The sequence below is a fragment of the Prionailurus bengalensis genome, chromosome C1 (assembly GCF_016509475.1).
Source record: "Prionailurus bengalensis isolate Pbe53 chromosome C1, Fcat_Pben_1.1_paternal_pri, whole genome shotgun sequence".
In the NCBI taxonomy this organism is placed as follows: domain Eukaryota; kingdom Metazoa; phylum Chordata; class Mammalia; order Carnivora; family Felidae; genus Prionailurus; species Prionailurus bengalensis.
In genome coordinates this window covers 15,489,872-15,504,279 of record NC_057345.1, presented here as the reverse complement: position 1 = coordinate 15,504,279, position 14,408 = coordinate 15,489,872, and the positions used below count along the sequence as shown (strand labels likewise).

At 43.1% G+C, this 14,408-nt stretch overlaps 1 protein-coding gene and 1 long non-coding RNA gene across 42 annotated transcripts in view; both read left to right on the top strand.

Annotated features, from left to right (window-relative positions):
- The first annotated feature begins 847 nt into the window (after positions 1–847).
- EIF4G3 (eukaryotic translation initiation factor 4 gamma 3) overlaps positions 848–14,408 on the top strand; it is a 315,357-nt gene continuing 301,796 nt past the window's right edge. For 14 of the 41 annotated variants that reach the window (XM_043573982.1, XM_043573980.1, XM_043573978.1 and 11 more), the window contains exon 1: positions 1,197–1,476. In XM_043573982.1, coding sequence (XP_043429917.1) covers positions 1,265–1,476 — 212 coding nt within the window. In that variant the 5' untranslated portion in view covers positions 1,197–1,264. Of the gene's footprint in view, positions 959–1,073; positions 1,477–14,408 lie in introns of those variants that run through there. The other 27 variants (XM_043573998.1, XM_043573992.1, XM_043573987.1 and 24 more) reach the window with 6 other exon arrangements.
- Positions 2,040–2,794, top strand: LOC122480052. The gene is made up of 2 exons (XR_006296506.1): positions 2,040–2,238; positions 2,594–2,794. It is a non-coding gene; the product is annotated as an uncharacterized LOC122480052 (long non-coding RNA).

Sequence of the window (14,408 nt, the reverse complement as noted above, 5' to 3'; positions counted from 1 at the left end):
CATAGGCCACTGCAGAGCTGCTGCTGGTCGAGGGGCGCTCCAGTCATGGGGCAGGCCTTGGAAAAATCCGTCCACAGAACCCCCGGACCAGGCTGATTAGATGAGGGTTGCATCAGGTCCCCGGGCAACTTGGGAGTCGGCAAGGGTTTTCCAGAGGAAGGTGGAATTCAGATCCAGGCTTGGCTCTGCCCCTTCCCAGATGGGTGACCTTGGGCCAGTCACTTTTCCTCTCCCGGCCTCAAAGTGCTCTGGAAGCGAGGCTCCTCATTCCACTTACTCCTCAGAGTGTACTAGGGCGAAGTGACACAATGGACGCGAGCTGCATTAGAGGCCAGCGAGTGCTACTTATTATGCTAATAGATGCACGCAGCGGGTTCCTTTCCAGCGGTTTCACTCTGGTTAAGCGGTTCCTTCCACTGTAACCGAGGTTTCTCGCCTCGCTGCCTCCCGCCCCTGCGGGCAGGGCTCTGCGGACCGCAGGCTCCAGGGCCGTTGCCATTGTTCTTCGAGGCTGGGCGGCAGGGGAGGGTTCTGGCGGACCAGACCTCGCCTTTGGTCTCTGCCTCCAACCCGCACCCCCGCGGCGGCGAGCCTGGGAAGCCCCTCTCGCCGATCTTTCCCGAGGAGGCGAGTCAGCCCCAGAGCTCTCCCGAACGGCGGCCGAAGACGCCCCCGAGCGTCTCCGAAGAATCCCGACCGCTCTCAGTCTCCGGAAAGAGCCGAAGGCGCTTCCCACCCTCGGCCTCCCGAGCCTCTCCGAAAAGGCCCGAAGTTTTCCGAGCGGCCGTCCTGCCGGACTGCTGGAGGCGGCCGCAGCGCCATGTTGGATGCTCTGCTCGTTGAGTGAAGAAAATCCGCCGGCATCGCCTGAGCCCCGCTACCGAGAAGGGCGCCGCTTCCCCCGGGGAGGGGGATAAAGACCCCCCGCCGCCGGCCCATGAGGATATTGCCGTGAAAGGTCCGGTCTCTCCGCCTCCTGCCCCCGCCGGGTCCGGCCCCCCCCCTGGGGTCGCGTTGTCACGGAGACCGGCAGCCGGTGGTGCTGGCCCGCGGGGCGGCTGCTGCTGCCGGCGGCGGCGGCGGCGGCGGCGGGCGTGTGTGACCGGCCCCGGCCCCCTCCTCCTCCTCCTCCCAGACTCCCCCCGGCCCCCCGCTCCCGCCGCCTCCCCGGGTCTGCCCCCATCCCCGCCCCCCCGCTGCCCCCGGCCCCTGCACCCCGGCGCGCCCGGTCCCGCTCTGGGGGGGTTGGTGGCTTCGCTTTGCCATGAGTTTACCGCAGAAACCGGCTCTGAAATCAGGCTCAGCGGCTGCAGCAGGAACCGGACCCGGCACCGGAGCGGCGGCGGCGGCGGCAGCAGCGGTACCGCCTCCTCACCCGGCGGCAGCAGCAGCGGCGGCGGCAGCGGCGGCGGCGGCGGCGGCAGCGGCCCCTCCTCACCCGAACATCAGGGCCCTCCAGACCCAGGCGCCCCAACAGTATCCTTTTCACCTTCCTGCCGGCCCTTCGGCTCCTCGCCACAGCCCAGGGGGCCCGTGGCTCCCCGGGGACCCTCCTGCCGGCTGCCACAGTCCAGCCAGGGAAGGGGCTGCCGCCCGAGTCCCCGCAGCCGGGTGGGCCGGAGCTTTTGGGGTGCCCCGGCGGCAGCAGCACTGCGGAGGGGGGGGGCCCTGGACCCTCTGCAGTACTGTGAAAACTAGCTCCGCTCGGCCCGGCCTCTGCAGCCCTTCCCTTTTAGAGCTGGGGGACCCTTCCCCCTCCTCGCCTCCCCTCCGCCTCCCCTCCTCGCTTCCCCCCCCCCCGCTTCTCCCTCCTCGCACCGCCCCCCCCGCCTCTCCCTCCTCGCACCCCCCCCGCCCCCCTTTATTAGGCCGAATTTGCTGGTGCCTGGGACCAGCCCTGCGGGGAAGGCTTTTCTGATTGTTGTGAGGACTACACCCTCCTCCTCCTCCTCCTCCTCCTCCTCCTCCTCCTCCTCCTCCTCCTCCCCCTCCCCCCGCTCCCCCTCCTCCTCCTCCACCACCACCACGACCTAGACGACCACCTCCTCCTCCTCTTCTCCCTCCTCCACCACGACGTCCTCCTCCTCCTCCTCCTCCTCCTCCACCTCCTCCACCTCCACCATCTCCCTTTTGCTCCCCCTGCGGCGGGGCCTGGTGGGCTTCCCTACTTATTATTAGTACATAATAAACTTTGTTGGTAAATTTCATGTTTGAAACTAAGCTCAGCTCGTTTCTGAGGTAAGTTGGATTTTAAATCTATGGTGAAAATGTACAGAAAGCACCCCCTCTGGCTAATGTTGTTTAGTGATGGGGGGGGGCGGGTTGTGATGTGGTTTGTGGTGGAACGCGATCTGAGGAGGAAATGTTACACCGGACGCTTCCCTGTCTTTGACCTTTTTAAAGGAAGAGGAAGTTAACTGACATTACCCATCACCCTCAAAAGTCTCACTTCTTGGAAGGCTCGCGTTATGATGGATATTTTTAAAGACTTTAATTTCCTTTTCTTAGGCCTGATGTCTAGAGGGGATCAGGGCTCCTGGAGGAAATTCTAGCATTGACTGTATCTAATTTCATGTTATTTACTCGATTGTAGAATTTTTGGACAGCTTTGATTGAAAAGACTTGATGGCGAGGTATGTTAGTCAGAAACTAGCCGGTGAAGGTAAAGCGATGAATTGATGAATTCCACGGAGATTTAGAAAGGTATTACCTACCTGAGAATAATATTTCATCATGCACCTTCCGTCCCCATCCGTTGTATTCGTGTAAATCAATAAATCACCATTGGATGTTAGATGTGTTGTGTTTTTGTATTTGTGTCATTTTGTGTTTGACTTCCAGAGAGGGTAGGGCGTTAGAGCGTATAACTGCTGTGAAGTCCACAGATGATTTCACAGTCCGTAGTTTGACTCCTGCCGGTATCGATTGCTTTGAGAAGGGAAAGGTATCTCCCTTCTGGAGTCATTTCAGGTCATCCTTTTGGTTTCTGTCAAGTGTCGTTTTCTCTGTTCTCTAAATATTGTTATTCAATCCAGGCAGTGTGGTGCAGAGTAAAGATAAATTCCGTTCCAGTGTGATGTGTGTACTGATTTCATAATGTTTTTAATCTGCATGATTCTGTTCAATTAAGAATTTTTCACAGTTGAGAATGCTAAGTGATACCTTAGTGTTGCTCATGGAAAATCTGGTTAGTTTTGATCAGTATCCCTAGTTGCTTTACTTTAGGGAAAAAAAGATTGGCTGATTTGCCTGCTTCAAGGTGGAGCTCAGTGCTGGATCTGTTGAACGTATCTTCATTTAGTGAGTTGGAATTCCTTTCTAATTTGTCTCTTTTTTTTTTGGTCTTGACTGCTCATGCGTGGTTAGGGTTATAAGCTTATGTACCATACCACCAAAGTAAACTCGTCAGTCCTAAATTGGAGCTATTTTGGCAATTCAGCATTCAAAGGAAGCCCATAGTGTTCTTGATGTGCAGAGTGATAAGTAAAGGACCAGTGCTTGGTGAATTTGGTGGTGGTACTTGGACACAAGGAGCTGCGACTTAGATGTTTCAAATGTGCTTTTTCTCAAGGCATTTCACAAAGAAAGGACTTATAAAAGCTCTGAGTTGGTTGCAACATGAAAGTAGTTACTAATACTGCAACAATTGTTAAAGGGCGTAAATTTAAGGTGTAATTTCCCATGGAGAGGATTCTTAACGCCTGTTTGTAGTAATAATGCGGTAGTTGATTTTATGTGGCTTTGCGTTTTTGCTTTGCCTCGTGTCAGAAGAAATTAAAATTCTTGATGTATTTCACAGTTCTGTTATCTTTTTGCTTTATGCACTGCAAGGTTTCAGTTAGTAAAATCTAAAAGCTCGTATAGTAAATGAGGTATGGGTTACATGTCATTAGAACAAAACGATGAAATGTTATCCATGGTAGTGGGGAATTGGTTAAAATGGATCCAAATAGAGCAGTGCCGCTTTTCTACCCTGAGGGAGTGTGGGAATTTGTATCTGTTTGGGGAGAGTGGCCATTATGTGATAAGTTGACACGCAGGGAAACATTGATACTGGGGTGAAAGCTGGAGTTGCTCTTTCTATGGCTTGGTTAGCTCTCCAGTTCCTCAAAACATATGGGTGCAGTTGTGTTCAAATTGAATTAATAAGTTCATGTAGTATTTTAAATTTGTAAAAATACTGAAAAGAGATTCACCTGACAAAGTGTCCTTCGTTTGTACTTAGTGTCCAAGTGACAAATCAGAAATGAAGGGAAATGTTGGCAGTAATGAATTTGAATATAAACCGGGACCTGCTCAAGTAGACTTTGTTCTTACATGGCAGGCCCAGAAAACCACTGCAGGTACAGGCCTTTGACTGCAAAGAGGCAGGGATTGGGGCTTGGGAAGGAATGGGACATGATGAAGGGTGGCAGGGATGGTGGAAGGGTGGCAGGGATGAAAGGATAAGCCCTGCTGTGAAAAGTGCTACTGGTGAGGCAGGAAGGTGCTTAGAGTTTCTATGACACAATCCAATATGAATAGTTTATGAAATTGGCACTTAAAGATACTTGCCTTGAGATATGCTCAACCCAGCTTCCTCGTATGAGCTTCCCAGAAGCTCTGTTGAGCATCTTAAAAGTGATTCTTAACCTTTTCTGGGTAACAAACAACCTTGACATTTTTGATGAAAGCTTATAGACCTCTCCACAGAAACTGTTGCTTACATTTTCAGGGGCTTCTTGGACCTCCCCTTAAAACCTAGTCCCTTTAGATGGAAATTGCTTACCCTTCAGATAATTAAAGGTAAATGAGTTTGAATTTAGGTGCCCAAATAGTTCTGACTTAGAACAATTTTGAGTCTGTTAGGAATACACAGTGTTCTATTTATACGGAAAGACTTCAGGGTGTCATTTCTCCCAGAGCTGCTGACACTTCTGGGGAGTCTAGTTACTGTTTTGGGGCAGCCAGTTGGGTTAAAAAAATCAGGGCAGTGGGTTCTTTGAAGGAACTAGATTTGGTAAAGGCCTCTGGCAACCCCAAAATGACATATGTTAAAAACAAGTATGCCCATTGGCTTTTCGTTTTGTTTTCTGTGTCGATTTTCAGTTCTGTAGGTTGCAGCCAATAACATTTGTTTTTTTCTCTTTTTTGCTTCTTTACCAAAGCTAGATCTGAGTAATAATAATAGTATTCATTTATTGAGTGCCTATTCCTCTAGGTACCATACATGCATGGTTTTACTTAATTCTCACAAGAATCCTTATGAGGTAGGTAGTGTCTCTGTTTTTTTTGTTTTTTTTTAAAAATTTTTTTTTTCAATGTTTATTTATTTTTGGGACAGAGAGAGACAGAGCATGAACGGGGGAGGGGCAGAGAGAGAGGGAGACACAGAATCGGAAACAGGCTCCAGGCTCTGAGCCATCAGCCCAGAGCCCCACGCGGGGCTCAAACTCACGGACCGTGAGATCGTGACCTGGCTGAAGTCGGAGGCTTAACCGACTGCGCCACCCAGGCGCCCCGTGTCTCTGTTTTATAGATGAGGAAACTGAAGAGCAGAGAAGTTAAATAATGTTCCCAAGGTTGTCCATCTAGTAATTGGTGGCCCGCAGTTCAGACCGTGGTATGACGAGCTCCCAAGCTCACAAGTGTCCTTTTACTGTGCCACGTTCCTTCTTACCACGTCTGCATATGAGAGTGGGAAGTAGCTAGGGGAAGGTCTGTATACAGTAAAGAGGCTCTGTGGAGTAATCTAGACTGCCATGATACTGTATCTTGTTTTAATTAGTTCATAGCCACATACTGCTAGACAAGTAGGTTATCTTTACCTCACCGAGCCTTGCAGCATAAGAATAGGCCTGCCTCATTTGACTCCGTGCCTGTTTCTGCTTGTTCAGAAGTTAGCAAGGCCTCCAGCAAAATACCATTGTAACTAGCAACTAGAACTCTTAACTCATGAAGCGGCCAGCAGTCTCTCTATTCCTAAGCCCCACCACCAACAAAGATGGATGTGTGGTCTTAAAGGGCAGATCCTCTTCTAGGAAGAAGAGGGGGAGATTGATGCAAGATGATGCAGAAGGAAGAACGTGACTTAGACGCCGGAGTCACACTGGCTCTTGCCTCCGCCGCTCTTAGGCTTACAAGTCTTAAAGTGTGGTATTTTCTGTCAAACGGAGATGAAACCACGTAAAGACTGATGATACGTTGTTTTTCCACATTGGGGTTTTTGATAAGATTTTTACAAAAAGTTCTGTTGCTAAAAAATATTTGAAAACCATGTTTTGTTATTTTTGTTCTTTTAATGTTTATTTAGTTTGGGAGAGAGCTTGCTTGGATGCAAGCAGGGGCGGGGCAGAGAACAAGAGTTGGATGCTTAACTGACTGAACTACCCAGGCGCCCTGAAAACCATGCTTTAAATCATAATAGGGTTGCCACGTTTTAGCCATTTATATTGGGGATTTAATGTAAGTGGCAGGTTTTAAAATGCATTTGTTCTTTTTTTGAGCACCTACTGTGTGCCAGACTCAGTGCTAGATCTAGGTTTGAAAACCTTTTGCCTTCAAAGAAGTTGGTCCCGACAAGTGAATGACAATACCATGAGGCAAGCACCTTCATAACTCTGCTGTAAGAGCTTAGTTAGTCTTATGGAAAGGAGGAATTAGAGCTTAGAAGAAACTGACATCTAAGCTACATTAGAAGAATTGAGTAAGAATTACCTGAGGTGTCAGAGCTTTCTCCTGCCAGCTGACTTTTGCCAATTCCACTGCTGTTGCTGCTGCATAGAACTTTAGTAAATGGATTTCAGTCACGTTTCATGTTTTTAGCAGGAGCAGAGAAGCTGGAGGAGGTAGCCCAGAACATGGTAACCAAAACACAGTTGCCACAGATTCAAAGTATCTTCTGCACCATAATCTGAAGAATTAGAGTATGAGAAGATACATTTCAGATCTGCTCTCTGTGGTTGGTCCTTTCCTAGTCTCCTTCCCACTCCTCCCATAATACCTCCCTGTCCTTTTGAAACTAGATTTTGACCTGGAAACAGTACCAGCTAGCTTTGAAATAGAAGTAAATTTAGCTTGATGTGTTGAGAAGTGTACCTGATTTGGAGTTAAAAAAAAAATCTGGATGTGCGTTTGAGTTTTCAATTTTTACAGAGGTATTATCCTGGAATAGTCCCATAACTGCTCTAGGCATCAGTTTCCCTTTCTCTAAAATGGAGGAATTAGACTAGTTTATTAAGTGACTCTCTTGAATTACAGTGGTTTATAAGTCTGAAGATTATGGTGTGAGGTTTGTTTTGTTCTTCCAAGTAGGTAGGAAGGATTTGTAGAGACCTACTAATGGATTCTTTGTCTGATGGTCAGTAACATGTTTCTGTGGTGACATATTGACATTAGAAGCATGCTAGCATGGATCATGCGGAGGGCAACTTACTTATATTAGAAGCCTCTGGTTTGGGGCTTATTAAAGTTAGATTTAGGGGCGCCTGGGTGGCTCAGTTGGTTAAGTGTCAGACCCTTGATTTTGGCTCATCACGGTTTGTGAGTTTGAGCCCTGCATTGGGATCTGCGCTGAAGTGTGAAGCTTGCTTGGAATTCTCTCTCTCTCCCTTTCTCTGCCCCTCCTGTGCGACCTCTCACTCTTTCTCTCTCTCTCAAAATAAATAAACTTTTAAAAAAAGGACTAAATTAAACAAAAATAAAGTTAGAATTAGACAGACTGAAATGCCTCTGTGACTTCCTTATCTTCGCCTCTTGTGACAGCGAAGATTGTATGATGACTTGAGACCATAAAATAAGGTGGCCATGGCCGGATGCTGGCTGGCTCTCATTGATGATAACAGGTAATTCATTATGAGGTATAAGGGAAAGTAAATTTTGGAGTAAACTCTTGTGATGAGACACGATCTATTTTTATTGTAGGAATAATACTCCGAGCTAATATAATAGGAAACTGTTTCCTGATTAATAGCCAGGTGCGTGACTTCAAGCAGTGTATACATTGCAGCTGAGATTTACATCGATGAAGTATTGCAAGATCCCAAGCTACTTCTGAATTCTCAAATGGCTCCTAGTTCTTTGGCTTGCTGCCAACCAGAGGGAGTTTTTGAATCTTGTAGCCTCAGCTGAAATTTGAGATAGTTTAAACTATTTTAAGTACATTTGAAATTTGTCAGTTTTTATGACCTTTATTAACTAGTAGCAGTTTTGTACTTTTTCAAGCCCATGTGTGTTCCCTCTCATGAGATTCTAAATTTTATCACTAGAATGTGAGGTCCCTAAAGGCAGAGATTTTTGTCAGTTTGGTTTGCTGTTGAACTGCCAGCACTTGGAGTAGTCCGTGGTAGATACGAAATCTGTAAATGTTTGTTGAAATGTTGGTTAAGTTAGTCTGGGGATCTGTTTTAGGATAAGTTTTAGGGCTAATATAGATGGAACCACAAGACTGCCCTAAAATTGTTTTGTGCTGATAAGTAATTGATAATAGTTCCATAATTTTATTTGAGATGGAATAACATGGACCCAGTTTACAAAGTCATCCAATGTGGTTGAGTTGCCTTTGAAGAATAGATACACGTGATTTGGGTTGGTAGAAGGCCAAAGAGGAAAAACATTTATAGTTAAATGTTACTATTAAAAATTTTGTTTTACGATTCTACGAGTAACATAATCAAATCAGGAAATTAAAAAATACGGATAAGTAGAAAGTCACTCATAATCTTAGTATATAGAGACAACCACTGTTAACATTTTGGTATATATTTTTCTGTACTTTCTTCTTTTCCTTTTTTTAAAAAAATTTTAAAAAGTTTGTATTTAATTTTGAGAGAGAGAGACAGAGAGAGAGAGAGAGAGAGAGACAGACAGACAGACAGACAGACTAGGCAAGCAAGCAGGGGAGGGGGAGAGGGAGAGAGGAAGAGCCCCAAACAGGCTGCGTGCCAACCCTGGGCTCGATCTCACGAACTTCGAGATCAGGACTTAAGCCAAAATCAAGAGTCAGACTCTTAACCCACTGAGCCACCCAGGCTCCCCTTCTATATACTTTTTTCTATGGACTTTAAGGGGCTTAAATTCTGCCCTTTTTTTTGTAACCTAACTTGAGGTCAAATTACATATAAAGGCTTTTTTTTTTTAAATACTTGACAATTTTATTGTTAAAAAATGACACATATATATGTGTGTATATATATATATACGTATGTATACATACGTGTGTGCATATGTATATATGCACATATATATATATGTATATATATATATATATGTAGTTTTGTATCTTGCTTATTTTGTTATTTAATTCTCCACCAGCAGAAAAGGCTTTTTGGTTGGTTTTCTTAATTTGGAATGAATTGTTTTTTGTTCTTTGGCAAGGTTTTCTTGAGGATACTCTTTTACCTTTGATTTGTACTCAGAAGGTAGGAGTGTACATTAGAAAGATAAGAGCTGAAACCTTTATCAGTAAGTCAAATGTTTTTGAGTTACTGTGGCCAAAATGTTTTGCATTATTTATAACATTAAATTTGATGTAACTTCACAGGTTTTTTTTTGCTCCTACAAATATGTACATTTTTTTTACTATCCTTTTGAATTCATCTTCATGTATTCAAGCATATTAAACTAAAACAAGAAAAAAAAAAAAGACTGGTGGCCAAGGTGGTATTTACTCCAGATAGTTTTAGAATGTATACATGCTATCATGATAGCTCCTTTAATTGTTTTTCAGGAAATGTTGGTGTTATATGGAGTGATTGGAAGGAAGGAGGAAAGGAGGAAAAAACAATAAGGGATTCATGTGGGGTTAGAGAACATCAAGTCTGGGAACAAACAATTTTGGAATGACAGGACGGGGGGGTAGGGGAACGGGGTGGCGGTAAAGTAAATACAGCCAATTTTGAGCCAGAATACAGCATTTTAAAAAAAACATTTATTCACCTTTGAGAGAGAGAGAGAGAGAGAGAGACAGAGTGCAAGCAGGGGAGGGGCAGAGAGAGAGGGAGACACAGAATCTGAAGCAGGCTCCCGGGGAGCTGACAGTGCAGAGCCTGACATGGGGCTCAAACTCACAAACCGCGAGATCATGACCTGAGCCAAAATTGGAGATTTAACACACTGAGTCTTGCAGGTGCCCCCAGAATACAGTATTTTACGGTGAGAATGGAAAGGTAGAATAGAGAGGGATGTAAGAAAGGGTGGGAAGACTCCTGGCTTTTTCTAGACTCCAGAAAATAGCATATGAGAGAAAGAATTTGAACTGAAAGATGAATTTTAAAAATATTGGGAACAAGAGTTTAAGACTATGGTCAGGGTTTGGATGGGCAGAGGGGAGTGGATTGTGGTGAGTGAGCAATCAGCTTGAACAAAGGTTTGGGCTTGAAATAAGCATGCTGTATGCTGGGTTGTGAGAATCCTTATTAGTGTGCTTGGAGTGGAGGGCTCTTGTGGTAGAATGCTTGAAATAATGGATCCACGTGTTAGAGGGCTTTGAATCATAAGAGAAGGTTAGGGGCGCCTGGGTGGCTCAGTCGGTTGAGCCTCCGACTTTGGCTCAGGTCACTATCTCACCGCCTGTGGGTTCAAGCCCTGCGTCCGGCTCTGTGCGGACAGCTCAGAGCCTGGAGCCTGCTTCGGATTCTGTGTCTCCCTCGGTCTCTGACCCTCCCCCGTTCATGCTCTGTCTCTCTCTGTCTCAAAAATAAATAAATGTTTAAAAAAAAAAAATAAGAGAAGGTTAGGCTTCATTTGTGAGAAAGAAACCGTTACTTTTTTTTTTTTATGGCTTTATTGAAATACAGTTTGCATACCACACAAGCCACCCGTTTAGAGTCTACCATTCAGTAATTTTATGTTCACAGAGTTGTGCAGCTATCACCAAAATCATTTTTAGAACATTCTCATCACTCTCAAAAGAAACCCATTGGACTTCCCATTTCCACCTCCCTAATTCTGCCTGAAGCAAATACTAATCTGTTTTCTGCCTCTGTAGATTTGCCCATTCTGCATATTTCGTATAAATGATACAGTATAATATGGAGTCTCTTGTGACTGGTTTCTCTCACTTTGCATAATGTTTTCAAGGTTCATCTGCATTGTAGTATGTTTCAATACTTTTTTTCAATTGCTGAATACTGTTCTGTCACATTTATTTATTCATCAGTTGGTGGACATTTGGGTTGTTCACCTTTTTGACTATTACGTACAGTTATGCTATGAATGTTTAACGGGGATATATGTTTTCATTTCTCTTGGGTATATACTTTGTACAGTTGCTAGGTTTTTAAGGTAACTCCACGTTTAACATTCTGAGAAAGTGCCAAACTTTTTCCAAAGTTTGCGCCATTTTACATTCCTACCAGCAAAGTATGAGGGTTGCAACACTTGTCATTATCTTTTTTTATTATAGGCCATCCTAGTGGGTGTGAAGTGATATCTTATTATGGCTTTGATTTATATTTCCTTGATGGCTAATGATATTGAGCATTTTTTCTTGTGTTTAGTGGCCATCTGTCTTTGGAGAAATGTCTGTTCAAATCCTTTGCCCAGTTTTTAATGGGTTTATTATTGAGTTGTTAAGAGTTCTTTATATATTCTAGATCCAAGTCCCTAATCAGATATAACATTTACAAATATTTTATCTCATTCAGTGGGTTGTCTTTTCATTTTCTTGGTAGTGTCCTTTGATGCACAAAAATTTTTAATTTTGATTAAATCAAATTATGTTTGTTTTTTTTTTCCCTTTTGTCATTTGTGCTTCCTTAGTGTGTGTGTAAGAAGGCTTTCCCTAATCCAAGGTCATGGAAATTTACTCCTTTGTTTACCCTAAGATTTTTACAATTTTAGCTCTTACACTGAGGTCTTTGATCCATTTGGAGCTAATTTTTGTGTATGATGTGAAGTAGAGGTCCAGATTTATTCTTTTGCATGTGACTATTCAGTTGTCTCAGTACTATTTGCTGAAAAGAGCATTCTTTGAATTGTCTCGATGCTTTGTCAAAAATCAATTGTATTTCTTTTGTTTGTTTTTTATTTATTGGGAAACTGACATGATGGAAACAGTGTTTTTGAAGATTTGTTGAGGTGTGAAAGTTGGAAGATTTATTTATTTAAGTAATCTCTCCACCCAGCATGGGGCTTGAACACCCAACCTTGAGATCAAGAGTTGCTTGCTCTACTGACTGAGCCAGCCAGGTGCCCTGACATGTGCAAGTTGAAATAAGGAACAGGAAAGATTAAGAGACTAGGAATGACATCACAGAAATACATTTAAGGTTTTATCATCTATTAAATGCTTGAGATTTTGTGAGGTGTGCTATTTATGAAATATGACTTATTGAAGAAATGAATTTTGATCATTTCCACCTCTTGTATAATGCCTAAAAAAACAGAAGAGCTACTCAAAAGAGATTTTGCCTATCTTTATTATTAAGATAAATTCCTATTAAGCAGTGATAGCTTTGTGAAAAATAACACATGGGCATTTGACTATTTTGCTGTGCTGGGAAGAATTGAAATTGTAAGTTACAAATTCTTGGGTTATTTGTATTATTGTATTTCACATAGGATATTAGTTCTGCCTAGAGCATTTATATAAGTTTCAAATTAAATTTGATTTTGTATTTGTTAGGTTATACCCTCAGGCTATTCTAATGTGTATACTATTATAAAGAAATAAAATTGGGAAATACTGCTTACCTCTTGTCTAATAGGATCCTTTCTGCTATTCAGGAAAAGACCACATTAATGAGGCTTTTTGTAACCTTTCAGGTCTAAAAAAATGATTTTGGACAAAGATTTTCCACAGTCACACAATCTCACACACACACACACATACACGCAAAGTCTCTTCAGTGACTTGAAATATTACAGTGTGGGAATAGGGTTGCTTATTTTTTAAGATTTTATCTACTTTTAAGTCTTATAAATTGTTATGTATATCTTTAGCTTAGCTCATTAAATACGTGAAGAAAGTGGATCTTAATTACCGATGGAAAATTTTAATGACCTCAAGTACCTGATTAATATTGTTGAGGCTTTGAGGCTAATATATTCATCTGATACTTTCAATATTACATTGTTGATCTTTTTTAGAAGTATAAGAATTTGGAACCAGTCCAACTTCCTGAGGTAACTGCTGTTTCAAACGCAGACAGCAGAGTACTTGACCTTAGCTTAATATCTTTTACGTTGTGACTGGGTGAGTATACTTGAATGTGGTACATTTTAGGTAAGATAGTGAAAGCTGAATGCTGCTCTGGAAAGTCAGTGATTTTATTTTATTTTATTTTTTAACATTTATTTTATTTTTGAGAGAGAGCATGAGCGGGGGAGGGGCAGAGAGAGAAGGAGACAAAGAATCCAAAGCAGGCTCCAGGCTCCAAGCTGTCAGCACAGAGCCTGAGGCAGGGGTTGAACTCATGAACTTTGAGATCATGAACTGAGCTGACTGAGCCACCCAGGTGCCCCTTATTCTTGACTTTTGAAAATCGTAATTAAAAGATACAAGCATATACGCATGTACTGGCTTATTTTCCTTTTATGCAGTCTTCTTTGGGGATCTTTGGTGTACCTTTCTGGTCCGGTCTCCCAGGGGCATTTGTTCCTGAGCTTGAGGGAGATGCCTCTAACTTGCCAAAGCATCAAGTTAGTACAGACTCAAGTTGATTTGATATTTTTAATAACAGTAACCACTTTGACTTAAGATCTCCTTTCTCCTGTAATGGTCCTGGTTTGGATGGTAAATTATACAGTCATCCTATCTAGCAACCTTTATGTAGAGTTTAGAAAATTAGGAGTCTATGCTATTTCTAGGTATGTCATTGATATTTTGTGAAGCAGCAAAATACCTTATATCCTTTCATCTAACGGTTTGTATTAGGTCTTTTAGTTATAAAGGCCTTTGGCATTAGCATGTGAACTAAATAGGAGCAAGGTATTGTCAGCCTCTTTAAAAAAATGAAACTTTATTTGAACTTAATTAATTAATTTAAGATTTTATTTTTGAGTAATTGCAACACTCAACATGAGGCTTGAACTTACAACCCCAAGATCCCAAGAGTCACATGCTCCACCAGCTGAGCCAGCCAGATGCCCCGAACCCTGAATAATTTAGACTTAAAGAAAACTTGCCAAAATAGTAGTAGGAGTTCTCTTACATACCTTGTCTCCTTCCCCTAATGTTAACATCTTCCATAACCATATTACAGTTATCAAGCACAGGAAATTAACAGTGATACACTATTATCAAACTGCAAACCTTATTATAATTTTTACTGGCTTTTCCACCGTTCCTTTTCTGTTTCAGCATCCCACATTGCATTTGGTTATTATTTCTCCTTAATCTCCTTTAGACTGTAATTGTTCCTTTCTTTATTTAATCATTTATTTATCAAACACAGAGTCTCGGTGCAGAAAGTAAGTCTACCCATGCT